Below are 17,897 nucleotides of genomic sequence, written 5' to 3'. Positions count from 1 at the left end.
TGGGCATGTAGCGAGGACAGTCCAGGTCGGAGGGTGTGGGGCTGCTGAGCTGAGGAGAGAGGATTGATGGGCTGGAGTCTGGTGGCCTGCCCTGCACAGGGAAATGAGGGGCGCTGGGGACCGGTCACACGACGCTTCAGTCTTCTCGCCAGACCCATTAAGTCCGGTACCAGGACTGGCAGAGTAACAGATGTGAATGTGCCTTCAGTCTGCACGACGCCTTTTTGGGACAGTTGAGGGCCCACTCTGATGTCTTGAAGACTCTTCAGAGTCTCACGATGTTGGGACTGAACAAAGGATGGAACCTCTTCCCAGAAAGGCTGAACAGGGCTGAGGCAAGGAGACCTTTAACCAGGCCAGGGCCAGTGCCCAGGCTCCTTCCTGGCCCCGCTGTGGTTGTGAGGAGTGCACATCAGTAAGGCTGCTGGAGCCACTCTCCTCCCTTGTAGAAGTCGTGGGGACCGACCCCCACGTCCCAGTCCATCTGCTCTTGTCCTTCCAGCTCAGGGTACAAGCAGGGCCACAGATTTGGGGTGGGGGTGAGAGAGCAGAGAGATTAAAGTCCTTGGGCTGAGTTTTGTGTTATAAAGGGCAAAGGAAACACAACTCCTGGGGAAACCCGGAGGTGCGTGAGCCGGTGTTTGCAGCAGCAGAAAACACGCAGGTGTTTGCAGAACTTTTCCCTTAGAAAAACAATCCTTCCCACTGACATTTGAAAGGTATTTTTCATGCATGTGAATCTTGCACTCATTGAAAAACGCACAATGGCATCCCTGTGATGATCTTTGAAACTTTAGCTTTTACTTTTTTCTTTTTCTTTTTTAAAGAGACAGGGTCTCTCTCTGCTGCCCAGCTGGAGCGCATTACTTTTTAAAGAACTCGAGCAATTCCTTCCATCTCTGGCGGAATTTGGAGCAGTGACCGAACGTGCCGTTCTCTTTTTCACCACTAGGTGGCCCTTGCTGCTCTCAGATGCCGGCCGGGCTTGCAGACAGGTGAATGCATTTCATTGGCTCCAGGGAGGCATGATGCCACCGGGCAGCTCTTTTTAAGAGAAAAGCCAGAACCGGTGGAGCAGCGACCCCTGAGCAGTGTTCTCTGTGCTGAGCTGCGGGACTGAGCTGTTGAGTTAGAGCCAACATGAGTGAGGTGAGTGATGCTTCGACCTGTAGAGGGAAACTTAGGAGTGAGAAGGGACCTCGGTTGAAGGATTAGTGTCAGGAAATGTGAGGGGCTTAGCAGTGCTGAGGAAGAAATTAATCCTGTAATTCTTTGCTTGGAGGACTGACAGGATTGATCTCTTGGTTTGAATGGTCAGTACAGAAATTGGTTAAGTTTGCAACTTTTACAATTAACCTGAGGAAGAGAAGGGGATGCTTTGTTTGCTTCTGATTGAATTGTGACTTTGAAAAGTGCTTTGGGTTTTAGAGCTCAGAAGAGAAAGCCAATTGTTTTATTCTCTTATGAAGATGTGTATCTTTGCATGATTCCCGCGGTGGCACCTTCCAGAATGTGAGTGGACAGGTGGTCTTCTGGTGAACGCAAGCCTTGGAAGGGAAGGGGACAAGGTGGGGAAAGGGCTGGCCGATGGGTGGCATTTCATGGCCCGGTTGTACAAACTATCTCTGCAGTTAATCAGAGCACCAGGGAAAGAAATGCAAACAGTAGTAGGAGCTGGGAAACATCTGTGTGTATAGATCTGTGGCTCTGAGACCGGAGGCGGCCCTGGCAGAAGGGGAGCTACAATTTTGCAAATCCAAAGTCACTTCTCTAAATATGTTTATACAGAATGTGTTTTGTTGGGGCCAACTGACAGCACGTTTGTTTTTTAAAAATCATCTTCTCCTTTTTTCTCGTCTATGAAGCAGATTAGTGGTGGTACAACACCATTCTCTAATTCAGCTCGATAACCGAGCCAAATGCATTTTCATTTCCTCTTGGTTGGCACTTAAATAATTACTTTTAAAGATCTTTTATCTTCTCTGTCTTTTTCTGACAGATGGATGATTCTTTTCTTGGAAGTCTAGGGTAAAATTAACAACTTCAGAAATAAAATGCCTCCTCCTTGCTTTTATCTCTCTGATGGGTGATTTTTGATGTAAACATGACAAGAAGAAGAGCAAAGCACTATAAAACTTAGAAATGGGGTTTGGGGCAGAGCCAAGGGTTTGAAGCAGGGAGAGACCGACTGTGGGGTGGAAGGTGGGAATTCTCCCAACACCACCACCAACGGTACCTATGACAGCAGCTAACACTTGCCTAACGGTCTGTGTGCCGACAGTGTCAGGCTCTCTCCACACCTGTCACCTTCTTTGAACCTCTCAACAATGCTGTGCAGTGGGCACCATTATTATTCCCAATTGACAGATGAGGACACTGAGGCACAGAGATGGGAACTAAGTGGCTCGAGGTTACCAGCTAATGAACAATAGAGCCAAGACTTGGGCTGATTCAATGCTCGGTGGTTGACCGCCAGGTGAATCTTGATGTCTAAATGTGTATGGAATTTGCTGAACAGCGGGGATGCCAGAGGTTGGAGGGGGAGAGGGGAGGCGAGGAGAAAGAAAGAAAGAAGGAAGTTGAGGCTCTGAAATAGAGATGGAATGATGAGGATGAGACCTCCATTTCCCACAGGCTAGGGGGAGGGGCTTTCTGCTGGACTCTACAGATATTTCAGAAGCTCTTATGTCCACATCGGCTCACCTTGCTTACAACAAGAAGGGATGGCTGCATGGAATGGCTTTTCTTCATATACAACTTATTCAATAAGAGTTTCCTATAGAAGAAGGACTTAGAAAGCAGCACAGCACTGAGGGGTGGCCTCTTGAATCAAGTCAGCTATCCTGGGATTCTGGCTCAGTCATGCCATCTCTTGCTGAGGCTCTTGGCCAGCAAAGTGCTCATGAACTCCCCAGGATGCTCAGCTCTGCTGGGCTCACTCAACTGTGCAGGTCTCCAGGGAGAAAGCGTGTGTTCCAGAGCTGACCTGTGATTAGGGTCTCAGCCTGGTTCTTGCTGAACATGTAATCAGGGCAGCTCTGCAGTCACCGCCCTGCCCTGGCACTTATCAGACACATGATAGGTTCTTACAGAGCTCTTGCCTTAGTTCCTTTCATGTGGATAAAAGCACACAAGAGGCGCATCCCACTTTTCTGCCTCCTCTTGCTGCTCACAAAACCCCTCCCAGCTCCCTGCGCCTCATCGTGCCTCCTGCCCTCTTCTTCCCCTCACATCACGTGAGGCCCCCTCCCTCTGACCACCAGGGTGGCCACCGCTCCTGGCTGATCTCCACGTTCCTGGGCGTGTGCTCCTTGGAGAGCAGGAATTTGTCCTTTGACTAAACCTCAAATCTGCTTAAAATATTTAATAAAGTGGAACAGAAGCTCCTTTCTGGGTAGAGAACTGGATTCCCCCTTCGCGGCACCCCTCAAGGGGTTTCTTTGGTTGGATGAATTAAATGTGGCTTCTAGTTTTAATAACTCTCAGGTGGAAATAGCTTTCAGATCATCATTTACTTGTGGGTGTGACTAATTACCAAAGAAAGCCAGAGCAATGGAATTTGCCAGACTTTCCTTGACCTTAGGATTGATTGGGGTCTGGTGGGCAATAGTGCCTGCTGCAGCGCCAGGGCTGAGTGCCTGCTGTAGAGACTCCGGAGCTCATTAGCTGCTTACCCGGGCCAGTGGATGAGCCTGCTGGGTGGAGAGGACCCCAAAGTGTCATATACTCCCCGGGGTCTGCTCTGCACTTCCAGGCCTCCCCGCCTTTAAGGGAAAGATGGAGCAACAAAGGGAGCCTCGAACTGGCTTTAAACTGGGCAGCTTTACAACAGGACGTCTTCTTTACTTCCTGTAACAACACTTTTTAGGGAAAATGACATGCGATAGAAAAGAACAGCTCAAGAAAGTAAAGTACAATGAGGAAAGTAAAGTCCAAATTTAGGGTAATGTGAGAGAGAGGAGGTGGTTAGTGGGGGTGTCTGATTTACATTTCAGTATTAAAATATGTCAGATGTGCCTGCAGCAATCTATGAGATGAATTGGAAGAGAATGTAGCAGGGATCAGAATGCAGGCTGAAGTCTATCAGCTGGATCAGAAATCCTAACCACCACAGCCTCAGTTTACAAGGTGCATGCTTTCTCCCTCATCGTACTCACTCAGGCACAGGAAAAATGATTACCTTTCTTTAGTCACTTAAAAGAGCTTTGAAAAAAGAGTTCCTGCAGTAATGACAGTCAGTCCCGTGTTCTCCTTTAGGTGTCTATTTTTAAGTTGCTTTTCAAAAGAACTCATTTAGGAGGGCCGGGGGCAAGGTTGGAAGGCATAAGGACGAACATCTGGAGCGTGAATTTAAAAACGTGACACCCTTGGCCTGTTTAGGGTGCGGGTTGGAGACGGTCCAGGTCACATAATCAAATGACAGCTATTAATCGGACTCGAGACCCCTTAGGGAAAAGCCTCTTTGTAACCCCGAGTTTCACGGTCACGGGCTGGGCTCTTTTCTTTCTTTGGCGTGGACAGGAAAGTGCAACTCAGTGCCAGGCCCGTGGCTCGCTCTTTCGTCCAGACATTGGCCGCAGTGAAAGACGATGCCCATCAAAGGCATGGTTTGAACAACACCAAGGACATTGAAGGGCAAATCTTTAGATACGCATGTCTGTTCTTAGCACCCAAACAGAATCAATGTCAAATTTAATGCATACGTTAAAACGTACAATAATCTCTAAAGGAATAAGAAAGCCGTAAATGGCATTTTTCTTGACAGAGATTGCAAATGGGAGGCTTACATGCAGTTACCTTGTGAGGTGAGGGCATAGAATAAGCATGAATTAAAAAAAAAATGTTTTGCCACTGATTTAAAAGTATCATACAACAGTGGTTTGGGGCTTACATAGTTGACTATCATGGTTACCCAGTGGAGGTACTTATGTTAAAATGAAACAGAGCCTAAGAAGAGAAAGATTACAGCTTTGAGCTTCTTATGATGTAAGAGTAAACTCAAACAGATGCTAATGGGTGGGTGAGTAGATTTGTAAGGAGCTGTGTGTTTTAGACCAGTTGTTAAGCACAGATTCTGAGGGTGACTGCGTAAAATGTGGGTTTTGCAAATGGTCTGGAAAACCCAGTAACAGGAGATCAAATGACAATCCAACTTCTTAAGTAATTATAACCCCATTTGAGGGTGCACCTGCAGCAAACACTCTGCCAGATCAAGCTAGATCGGTTTTGGTTTTGTTGCACAACACCATGAAAGATACTCTTTCCTCTAATTGGGGATATTAAGTCCACATAGTCACCAGTTACAATTTGGGTTTGAAGTTCAACTTTTCCTAATAGAGAAGGGGTCAAAATTAAGCAGGAACATGTGTTTCCCGGGGCTGATGATTGTAAAGAGTTGCCGTAAAACTTGTGTCCCCAATCATGCATTTTATGAAGAAATGCTGTGGGGTTAAAAAGTCTCAGGTTTTCCCTTTTGAATTTTAAGAATGACACAATGAAAGATGTATATTTTTTTTTTCAAAAAGAAAATAAATGACTCACTATAGATTTTATTAAAGGTTTAGTGAAGTAGTGTGATCAAGATGAAAAGAAAACATGTGGTTTTGTAATGGAAATTTTCTTAAACTGATGATGAACACATTCTTTGTGTTATTTATTATTTATTTAGTTAGTTGGTTAGTTAGTTATTTTTTTGAGACAGAGTCTCGCTCTGTAGCCCAGGCTGGAGTGCAGTGGTGTGATCTCTACTTACTGCAAACTCCGCCTGCCGGGTTCAAGCAATTCTCCTGTCTCAGCCTCCCGAGCAGCTGGGACTACAGGTGCCCACACCATGCCCAGTTAATTTTTATATTTTTAGTAGAGACGGGGTTTCACCATATTGGTCCGACTGGTCTCAAACTCCTGAGCTCAGGTGATCTGCCCACCTCGGCCTCCCAAAGTGCTGGGGTTACAGGTGTGAGCCACCGGGCCCGGCCTGTGTTATTTTAAAAATTTCTATTTTCTACTCTCAGTGCTTCATTAGAGATGTGATCGGGGGAAGGTATTCACAATTTGTCTGTGATCCTTCTGTTCTTAGACCACTGGTCACGTTGAACTATTTGGACACACAGATAATATCAGGACTAAGCCTGGGGCTTTTCATTAATTTAGAATGACTTTCTAGAAAGGTCTTCATACTGGGATAAAAGAAGAATTTTAGGGGATGCATGCATACAGGTTTATGTTATATTGAATGATATTTTTATGAAACAACATTAAAAACCATGCTGTTAAAGTATTATAGGCTGCAGAGTATTGATTACAAGCATCCTAGACTGTGAACTTCCCAACAGGGACAATTTTATGTCATTTACAAGCCTGACTGCTGATTTGGCACTTGGTAAATGTCCAGTTACTGAATGAATAAATAAGTTTTGGGATGTGGATTTATCAGTTGCTGTCATCAAAAGGCCAGGCATTCTCTTTTCTAAATATTGAGGATTGTGGTTGGGATACATTTGGAAAAGATGTATTCCGTCTTTTGTTCTTTACTCCTGGTTTGAAACCCGTGTTTGCTATTTAAATCCTTTCATGTGGGAAATGGGTGCATTGTTATATACACAACACAAGTGCTCTCATGACAGTAAAAGAAAATGAGAAAAAGTAAGAAGAATCTCAACAGAAGGAACTCGTGGCATTTGGGGAAATGTCAGGGAAAATATGGGAACTGAGCGAGGGACATACAATTCTAATATCTCATGTTTCTGTGTTGTCTCCGTTGAGACTAACTCACTTCAGATAAGCTCAATGAAATTCAAACAAAAGAGACTAGCCAGAGAGTCAGAGCCTGTGAATCCCTTGGAAAATGGTTTGCTGTATTGAAACAGAAAACCAATTTAACTGTGATTAGAAGAGAACAAGGGAGAGTTCTAAGCAGACGTGTAGTGATATAGGCCCTAGTGCCCAATCGCCATCAGCCCAGTTGTAAACTCTGGCATATTGTTGAGGGTAAAATATATCTAGCACGTGGAAAGCAAGTTGCATAGTATTGCAAGTAAATAGTTTAATTATCACCTAAAATTAATTCTTAATAGCATACTCATTAGTTAACATAAATAATTGATATTTGAATATTTAAATATTTTAGTAAATTTATATTTGAAACAGGAATATATGCAAATTTATATGCAAAAAGGGATGGATTCAAATTTCTCTTCTTGGGGAGTTCGAAACTGAATTGCACGTCCATATCCTTGTGTGATTAATCTGATAGGATCTCTGCTTTTCAAAATTCAAAAGGGAAAACCTGAGACTTTTTAACCCCACAGCATTTCTTCATAAAATGCATGATTGGGGAAACAAGTTTTACGGCAACTCTTTACAATCATCAGCCCCGGGAAACACATGTTCCTGCTTAATTTTGACCCCTTCTCTATTAGGAAAAGTTGAACTTCAAACCCAAATTGCAACTGGTGACTGTGTGGACTTAATATCCCCAATTAAAGGAAAGAGTATCTTTCATGGTGTTTTCCAATAAAACCAAAACCGATCTAGCTTGATCTGTCAGAGTCTTTGCTGCAGGTGCACCCTGTCATCCCCAGGAATAAACTATTTGCCATTCTTCTTCCCATCTTTCAAATGAGGTGCCATATGAACGATGAATACAGAAACGTTTTCCCATCACCCAGGCGCAGGTGCTTTTGGGGTATAGATATGGGAATGTTCGATAACGGATTGTTTTATGCCACAAACAAAGCAAGCTTGCCACAGTCATCAATGGCTCAAACCTATAAACGCCACATTCATGTTGGGGTCATTCTACATGAACAATTTAGCTTAAGCCACCCATTCCAGGCATGGGTCTGCTTGTATGTTGTTTATGCTTCATGAAGAGCTCTAAATTTATGCTTCAGAATCTCACTGAATTTACTGCTCGTTCCATTTCTAAAAGGGAAACACTTGGCCCATATTTATGGCATTGCCGGTAGAAAAATCAATCACCCACTAAATGCCATTATTTTATATTTTACTCTTAACCTGCCATTTTATAAATAAAAGGAAGACAAATTAGACTCATAAAGCAGGAAGGTAATCATCCACCAATTGAACATTTAGGGGCAAGGAAGCAAAAGCTGTGAACTGTTCCAACCATTCAAATAAGGCAATTTTCCTCACAAAGGAGCTAGAATAGAGAGCAGGGGAGTCCCTCTCTTCAAGGTTTCTGCCCTCTATTTTAGGACAGTCTTGGACTTGGATGAGACTACACCATCTCCAGCCATACACGAGTCAGACCTCTGCCTCGTAGTTCAAAAGACAACTTTCGAATGTTAAATATTATTTATGACGATTTGATAGCAAATTGGGATCCAGATTGGCTTGAGATCACGCTATTCCTGGCATAACAATCCAAGTCTGTGGTATAGTGTCATGACAAAAGACACAGTCATCTGTTCCCATAGCACCACACCTGTGGTTTGGTCAATAATCGAATGAAGTAATGGTTATTCTAATTTTATACGACCTCTGAAAAAAGGACTCCAGAAGTTGACAAGACCCATTAACATGTGTCTTAATCAAATAAGAGTAAAAATATAACAAGGAAACTCAAGAGGGAGAAATAATATAATTTCTTCCTTTTCTTCCAAGATCTTAAAATATGTATATATAAACATCTGTCCATCAGGTGCTAGTATTATAATATTTTAATACTAAAATACAAGTTCTAGCATTTTTTTAAAAAGCTAGTTAAAAGATTACACCTGCTTTAAAATTTATGATTCTTATGTACAGTAGTTTCCCCTTGTCTTCAGACACTCAGTGGATGGCTGAAAGTGTGGGTGGTACCGAATCCTATGCATGCTATGCTTTTTCCGTATGATGATAACTAGAAGTGTTACTAAGTGGCTACGGGCAGGTAGTGTGGACAGTGTGGATACGCTGGACAAATGAATGTTTCATGTCCTCAAACAGCAAGCGGTTTCATAATGCTACTCAGTACAGAGTGCAATTTGCAACTTACGAATTGTTTATTTCTGGGATTTTCCATCCAATATTTTTGGACTGTGGTTAAGAGCAGGTAACTGAAACTTCAGAAAGTGAAACCAAGGAAGATTAAGGAGGAACTACTGTATGCAATTTCTTTATTAAATAATAGCCACTGTTTCATTAGGAGTTGTTAGAAAAATATCACTTTTTTTTTTCATGAGCTCAGCAAAATGACCAATTGTATTTAGCGTTTTCTTTTTCAAATTGTAAATTTTCTCACTTTTTTTTTTTAGTATGCAGACAAATCTCTGATGCAATGAATGGGTCAAATTTCGAGCTGAGTGTGGTTGTGTGACAGCATTCTGGGTGCTCGTCTCCTCATCTCTGAAGGGTGACAGCATGCACACAGACACTGGCGCTGCCACAAACCTGCCCATGTTCAAGACGGGCGATGGTGTGGAGCCTTCCTTTACAGATCTTATCTCTGCATCTTCTAGAGAGTTTTAGATAGAAATAGCAAGAAGCAAAACTTCAAATCATTATGCCATAGTGACATCTTCTCCTTAAAACAATGAAGGGTGACTTGACGTAATTTTGTCCTCTTGCCTTCTATGACTTTCCACAACTGTCATTGCTCTAACAACTGTCTGTTTTAACATATCAATGTTCTGAGAACTATCTTCTCAATCTTCCTGAAGATCCATAACAGAACAATGGAATAGTGTCCACAATGATTATGCGTATCAATATTCTGAAGTTTTTGATAGTGTACCCTAATAGGAAAAAAATTTGACCATGTATACACAACAAATATTTTTTGATTTTACAATTATGTATACATGCTAATATGCTAATATAGTAAGAGTTAATTGTTAAAGGAAGGGTATGGAAATCTAATTCCAATAGACTTTTTGGTAACTGTACTTTTTGAGTCTAATTTGATGGCTGAGGTTTTTAAGCTTGTATTGATGCCCATGAAGACATCCTAAGAATAGAAGGTTTAGTTAGTGTTTCTATTGTTTCCTTGGTGTTTGTGCTGGTGGTGTCAGTATTATTTTCAGTCTATGATTTTATGAAGAATTTTTCAACTGTGGTAAAAGACATATACAATTTACTATTTTAACCACTTTTAAGTGTACAGTTCAGCAGTATTATATTAATTATGTTTACACTGCGAAACATGTCCACAGAACTTTTTCATCTTTCAAAGCCAAGACTCTGCATCCGTTCAACAACCACTCTCCACTACCCCGCCCCTATCCCCTGGCAAACCCATTCTATTTCTTACCTCTATCAGTATGACTACGTTAGGTACCTCATATGCGTGGAATCATACAGTATTTGTCTTTTTGAGACTGGCTTATTTTACTTAGTGTAATGTCTTCAAGGTTCATCTATGTTGCGGCCTGTGACTGTATAGGAAATTTTAAAAGCCACTTACCTACTGCAGGAAGATTAGTTTACTTAAAGGTAGATTGTATAATCTATAAATCCTCTTAACGGAACACAAGGAACTGCAATGCATCATGTGATGATATGCTGAGAGCAAGTCAACAGGCAGTGTGTCTGGGACAATCTCCAATTGTGGCACTCCTACTCTTTCCTACCCACCAAGTGATGATGTCAGTATCAATCCAGATATTAGCTATTAATTAAACATAATTTTTAAATTGATCTTAGATCCTACACACATATAAATAGAAATCCTAAAGAAATCTTCTTTACCATGAGTGTTTGTGACAGTGAAGCACCTTACAACCCCAGAGGTGCCGTTGACACTGTAGTCTGTGCCAACAGCACCTCTTGGAGTTGTGCTGTGAACAACCTATGCCACTGAAAATGGTGGTTCTGCCCTTCCTTGAGTTGGTATCAGCCTGCTTAAGGACTGTTGACCTTGAGAAAGACTGTCAATTTTTATAGTTCCACTTAGAATTCAGGGAATCAGAGAAGGGCATTGCTACCATTTCATTCAAAGTGGTCATTTTAAAATAGGGGACTGAGTGTCCAACAATGAATCTTGTGCAAAATCACAGAGCTTCTTGAGAGAAAGCCTAAGTTTCCCTTCCACATTTTCCATCCTATTCCATTTGTCATTTTCTGGATACAACCCAATTTCTTTTAAACCTGTGCGAATTCCACTTAGGGTTTGCACAAGTAATTTATTAAATTAAAATTGTCCTGAATATTTTTATTAGCCTTGAGTAAAAAAAGAATAGCCGCAGAAATCTTGACAAAGCCATTTTTTTCTTCACCAGGTCTTCCACTCTATTTCTGGGGATTCCAGCTTCCACCCTGATACCCCCAGCCTCCCATCCCATCACACACGGAGAAGCTGAGAAATGTTCATAATGCTACCCTGTGGAATGTTTCATTAAGACCCTTATTGGACATGGTGGCTCACTCCTGTAATCCCAGCACTTTGGGAGACCCAGGCGGGAGGACTGATTAAGCCCAGGAGTTAGAGACCAGCCTGGGCAATATGGTGAAACCCCATCTCTACCAAAAATTAAAAAAAAAAAAAAAATAGCCGGGTGTGGTGGTACATTCCTGTAGTCCCAGCTACCCAGGAGGCTGAGATGGGAGGATGGTTTGAGCCCAGGAGGTGGAGGTTCCAGTGAGCCATGATCATGCTACTGCACTCCAGCCTGGACAACAGAGCCAGATCCTGCCTCAAAACAAAAACAAACACAAAAACAAAACAATCAAAGAAACAAGACCCTTGTTGGCAAAGTTTTCTTTTGTTTTGCCTGCAGTGTTCTTGACTTTGAGGTTATACCAATCACCTTCAAGCCTTGCTTACTCTCTAGGGCTCTGTTTGAATGAGAAAGAGCATTCTGAACCCTAACGTATACCATTTTTAGAAAACGTTTTTCCAGAAAATGGTGACTCTTTTTATGGCCAAAACTGTTGCATATATAATCAGTTATCACAAATTTTGTAGTCACATTTCTTTTTTTCTTCTAGATTGTGATGAGAGAGAGAGAGAGAGAGAGAGAGAGAGAGAGAATGTCTTCTTCTATACCATTTCATCTTCCCAGTGTTGTATCATTGAACTCACATTGATGGAGAATCAATAAGACGTGGTCCTTACCCCTTAAAGAACTTGTAGGGGGAGACAGAATCACATAAAATTAACTCTACTCTGGTGTCCATGCAGAGCTACAGGCCTATTCTCTGTATAAAGCAAGTGCCAGGATGCATGGGTTAATTTGCCATTTCTCACGGCTGGGAAGGAGAGGAAAGGAGTTGCCAGTGGTAACCTTTCCAAAGCAGCCAGGGCTTACACAAGTAGGGGCTCAGCACACATTGATTGAAGAATAGCACTATGACAGCACTCTGTGAGTCTTAGAAGTCATACATTTTAGAGCCATGTGAGAATTTAGCAATCTTCAAGCTCATTGTACAGATACATGTCCATTATGATACTGTAGTTAATTCTGAACTCCTCCCTGGTGATAAAAATTGCTTTAAACATGTTGGACATTTTCTCACCCATGTCAATGAATATTCGGGCTGTATGGACTTGTTGCATCTTTCTTTAAAAGTGAAAAGTCTCCTGTATATTGGAAAGAGATTAATGAGGACAGTCAATTACATTTTTGAAAGTGCACATGTTGGTTGGTTATAAAATGTATATGTTCCTATTGTGAGAACTGTGTACATGGATTTAGGTATGTCTGTAATTTCCCTTTGTGAGAGTATCTATCCGTGCTTGCTCATGGTAGAGTATCATTGCACTCTGTATCTCAGAACTTCTAGCGGCTTATTAACCAATATATTATTGTCTTCTATTTGAAGCTTGTTCAGGGAGTGGGCTCAACCCTATATTTATAGCTCTGTTCTCACATATGCTTAAGTCCTGTCAAAATATCTAGATAATACTGTGCCACATCTCAAATATCATTTCTGGAAATGTTCGACATCTCAGAAATGTGGGATATTTTACTTCTTCTTGAATACAATTTTCTCTCTCTCTCTTTCTTTCTTTCTTTCTTTCTTTCTTTCTTTCTTTCTTTCTTTCTTTCTTTCTTTCTTCCTTTTCTTTTCTTTTCTTTTCTTTTCTTTTCTTTTCTTTTTTTTGCGACTGAGTTTCACTCTTTTTGCCCAGGCTGCAGTGCAATGGCATGATCTCAGCTCACTGCAAACTCCACCTCCTGGGTTCAAGTGATTCTCCTGTCTCAGCCTCCCGAGTAGCTGGGATTACAGGTGCCCACCACCACACCCAGTTAACTTTGTAATTTTAGTAGAGATGGGGTTTCACCATGTTGGCCAGGCTGGTCTCAAACTCCTGACCTCAAATGATCTGCCTGCCTTGGCCTCCCAAAGAGCTGGGATTATAGGCATTAAGCCACGATGCCCGGCCAAGAAAATTTCTTAAAATAGATGTAGCAATTTGTCAAGCACCTCCACCAAATACCTCTTTCAAGTTCATAGTTATTTTTCATCCAGATTCCATCTTTGCCATCTTTAAAAATGATTCATTTCATTTTTCAGGCACTATTCTATGAATTTCCATGTCATCACTTTTTTGCTGAGTTCTTGCTGGGAGCCAGAATTGGCTGAAATTCCTATGAGAGTTCCCCCACAGTTGCATTTTGGATGAGGATTTCGAATTTTCACATGACAAAATATAAATGCCGCCAAATGTAACTCCAGAGGTACAAGCAGTGGTGTTGGAGGCCCCTTCTCTGGCTCCTTAATGTCCTATTAGTATTACAACAAGGAAAAGAGATACGGGCTGAAGAGTCAGGCAGATGCTGGCAGAAGTGAGGCCATTTAAAAACACAGCACAGTTCTGTAACGCTCCCTCCTGGCCCCCTCTGCCTTCAGCCTCGTTTGAGGTAACGTCGCTCAGCATTGGGACATCCATAAAAGCCTGTGACAGGGAGTAGGGCAGGACCAGTGACACAATTTGTGGGCCCAATGAAAAATCGATATGATGCCCCTTGTTAAACATTGATTAGAATTTGAAGATGGGAACAGCAACATATCAGACCAAGCCAGGGCCCTTCCGAGAGTGGGCCCTTTGGACCACACGGGTCACTCTCCAATGAGGCCAGTCCTGGGTCAAAATGAGAAGCATCCCAATTGCTTTTTAATGAAAAAAAAAAAAAGAGGCAGAGCTGAAGACACATAATTCCATTATCTTTGCAATGTCTGGAGCCATATATATATATATATATATGTATGTGTGTGTATTTTTTAAAGCCGTATAAATGCTAAACTCTGTGTGCACAAGTCCTTGAGTTCTGATTCCAACTGTCTTTACTGAGTGTTGGTTGTTTATCCAGGTGAAAGCATCTACTGGCTAGTTTTGTCCCAAGTGTTTTTCTATCAAGTCTTTGGTCCTCACTTCCTCTTCCTGAGTATGTCCAGAGGGAACAGAATGCAGATGTACTAGGCTTTTTCAATTAAAGAAACAGTTTTGCAAACAGGGCTTTGGAAATAAAGAGATCTACCTTAGTAATTCCAGGATCAATATGTGCAGATAGGAAGTAATTTGGTGGTGTGAGCTTTGGCCATTTGTAAGTGCCTCGTCTCTGGAAAACAATGTTTAAATTGGAATTGGGTTTTATTTTACAGTCAATTAAATCCTTCTGGATTTCAAAGGAATTTGAAACAAAATATGGAACAAATATCTACTATGAAGGAGGCACAGCTGTTAGACTGAGTTGGTTGTTGGTAGTGTGCATTTTTTTGTGTGGGGAAAGTAGAATTTTCACTTCTGCAGAGAGCAGCTGATCAAATGGCCCATAGAACTTTTACCTGTCTTCTTATCTGAGTCTCCATCATTTCTTGGGCTGTGACAGCTGATTTAGGACAAAACATTCCCTTTTTCCAAAAGTATCCAACCTCAGGCTTCTACTGTTTTCTGAAGCTATTTTTGTTCTAGTTGAATGTTGAGGGGGAAAAAGCCTGGCTGTTTGTTTATTATTACACCAAAAAAGAAAATCTCCATCTTCTGAAGCTTGGGACACTCACTGTTGGAGAAACATGTTTAGCAGCACACAGTGCTGAATGAACTACACATGTGCATTCCATGGCAAGAAGTCATTGCAGGAACAGTGGCAGCAGCCTCCACAGGAAGAGGGTTTGCATGGGGGTCTAGGAAGCCAGTTAAACACCTGAAAAACACGTTGAGACACCTGGAGAGTGAATTATGAAGCAAGAACTGTTTTCACGGTCCCAGAGTCCTGTCCTCACAGATGCATGAAACGTACATCTGCGGTTCTTTTTTCTTTTTTCTTTTTTTTTTTTTTTTTTTTTTCTTTTTTTTTTTTTTGAGACGGAGTCTCGCTCTGTCGCCCAGGCTGGATTGCAGTGGCCCGATCTCGGCTCACTGCAAGCTCCGCCTCCCGGGTTCACGCCATTCTCCTGCCTCAGCCTCCGGAGTAGCTGGGACTACAGGCGCCGCCACCACGCCCGGCTAGTTTTTTTTTTTTTTTTTTTGTATCTTTTAGTAGAGACGGGGTTTCATCGTGTTAGCCAGGATGGTCTCGATCGCCTGACCTCGTGATCCGCCCGTCTCGGCCTCCCAAAGTGCTGGGATTACAGGCTTGAGCCACCGCACCCGGCCTACATCTGCGGTTCTGACATCACAGCAGACACGGCACCCTGAGTGATGCATTATTGAGTTCCCTGACAATGTGAAATGCATTTGTCCCGTCTTTTTCCTAAAACGGCCCACCTATTTTCAAATGCAGAGTCTTGTGCGATGTCATACATTTCCACAATGTTGCTTTAAAATAAGAAAGGGCAGGAAACATGGTTCCAACTCTGCAACCAGATGGACTGAGGCATAACACGTCTGCATTGTTGACAGCAGAAAGGGGGCGTCCAAGTCAGGTTTTCCATCTTCCAAGCCAATCTTTCCCCCTCTAGACCAGAAAGATGAAATGGCAAGTTCTCAGACTACCAAGTCGATCTGCTCAGACTCCAATTCCATTCCCTGACCCCCTCACGTAGCTGTAACAAGCTTGGGCATATTCCTAAGCCTCTCCGTGTCTCAAGTTTTCTCTCCATCAGGTCGGGATAAAGGTAGTAGCCACCTCATAGTAGGCTTGTTTCCATGAAAGCGTTTAGCTGTTGTTACTGTGACTGAAAAAACATAGCTGCTTGCATTTGCAGACAGAGCCTTGTGCCTTGGTGCAAAGAAAGCAAAACATCTTTACCGAACTTGGAGGTGTCATCTATTCGCTCAGCTCTAAATATGGGCTTCTCTTGGATAACAGTGGGTTTGGCCTGTGTCCTTTCTTTCTCACACCTTGTTGTTCACTTGATGAGGATGCTGAGTGCAGCAGTACATTATGCGTGGCTCAACCGTGGCAGAGCCAGTGTGGCCATGATGAGAGATCATTCAGGATGGATGACTGCTAAGGGACTGGCAGGGCAAGAGTCTCCCAGCTATTGTGACATTTCATTCTGTGGTCTTTGGTCATTCTTTGGCTTTTATCTGAGTACACCTGGCATGGCATGTTACCAGCTGTATTGGGGAGGACTGGGGGAATGGAAAGCTGGCATTACTGCTCAAAGCAAAGGAAAGATGTGTCTTTCTCTGTGGCCAGTTTTTGTAATCCAGGAAGACCCCATGTGAGTTTTCTGACTTCATGTCATCTTCCCTAGCCTTTGAAGTATAAAATTGCTAGAAGAACCACATCATCCTCGGAGGGACAGGCAGGCGTCCTTAGTGTTCTTGAAATGATTACATCGTCAGTTTCATTTAGTTCTAGAAGACTGGCCCTGCCTGTTGGTTTTCCCCCTTAATCATCTGTATAAGAAAGACTTGCCCTTAAATGGGTGAGTTACAGGCACAGCTCAGTTTCTGTCGTTACACTAATCTTTCATTGACAGTTTTCCACCCTCTGTTACTCTTGGCATCTGGCTGGTCAGCCATAACTTCTAGGGATGGGGAGAGAAATCGAATCTCTTCTATTCTTCTCTGTACTGTTTCAATCTGGCACCTTCTACATAGACTGTGAGAATATAACCTTGTAATAAACATTGGGGTCTCTTTGCCTTTGTCCAAGAGCCCACTGTTGTTGTTGTTTTGTTGTTGTTGTTTCTAATGACAGCAGCTGCTCTGGCTAGCATCTGGCTCATATGCCAGCCGTCTTTATTCTGAGACTAATCTAAGGATTCAACACAAATTCAGGAAGGCAATAAAAGAAGTGGGGTGGATGGAGAAGCATTTCTTTTGGTGCAGTTCAGATGCAGAAGGTGGTAGACCCCCACATTTATGGATTGTCCTAGCACCCTGCAGATCCATGGGACTTCCAAGGGTGGCTTGGTGGGGTGGGGTTGGGGGCATGTGAATTTGACTGTAGCTGGAATAAATGGAGGTGCTTATATGTTGATTCCTGTCCCCTTTGATCCAACCTCTGGCTTGGGGAGAGGCTGCTGATTGGGGCAGATGCACACACCTTGTAGCAGGGCCACTGGGTTCTCCTGGTCTTCCGTCCACATTTCTTCTTTGTCATCAGCGCACCCTCCTCCTGTATCTTCCCTTTCTGGAAAAAATATGAGCCGTGATTTGTATGAAACACACAAAATGCATCCGTTGGAATCAGAGATCCAGGAAACTTCAGCTGAAATGAACAACTTAATAACACGGGTAGAGCCTGCATCCTTTCATGAGAAAAATGGCACAACTATGAGTATTCTTTGTTTGGAGTCTCTTAACATTCATATGAGGTACATATTTTCTGTATTTCATTTTATTTTAATTCACTGTGAAAAAGAAACTGGTCAGATAAAGAAACCGAGGCTTTGAGGAGCAGAATCATTTATTTGTGGTGATTCAGCCATATTTACTCCTAGTCTTTCAACTGTGAGCTCAATGCACTTTTTTCATTACCTTCACTATATTGCAAGTTGAATACAATGGAAAAAAAAGGAGAAACATCTCTTCTTAAGCCTGTTTTACCATTATTTTG

General features: G+C 42.5%; 1 protein-coding gene across 1 annotated transcript in view; it reads left to right on the top strand.

The window, feature by feature from the left end:
• The first annotated feature begins 955 nt into the window (after nucleotides 1-955).
• The window catches only part of PCP4 (Purkinje cell protein 4), a 61,048-nt gene continuing 44,106 nt past the window's right edge, over nucleotides 956-17,897 (top strand). The window contains exon 1 of the mRNA XM_025379591.1: nucleotides 956-1,149. Within this exon, the coding sequence (XP_025235376.1) occupies nucleotides 1,141-1,149 (9 nt within the window). The 5' untranslated portion in view covers nucleotides 956-1,140. The remainder of the gene's footprint in view (nucleotides 1,150-17,897) is intronic.

The sequence above is a fragment of the Theropithecus gelada genome, chromosome 3 (genome assembly GCF_003255815.1).
Source record: "Theropithecus gelada isolate Dixy chromosome 3, Tgel_1.0, whole genome shotgun sequence".
Taxonomy (NCBI): domain Eukaryota; kingdom Metazoa; phylum Chordata; class Mammalia; order Primates; family Cercopithecidae; genus Theropithecus; species Theropithecus gelada.
This window is presented reverse-complemented; position numbering and strand designations above follow the sequence as displayed.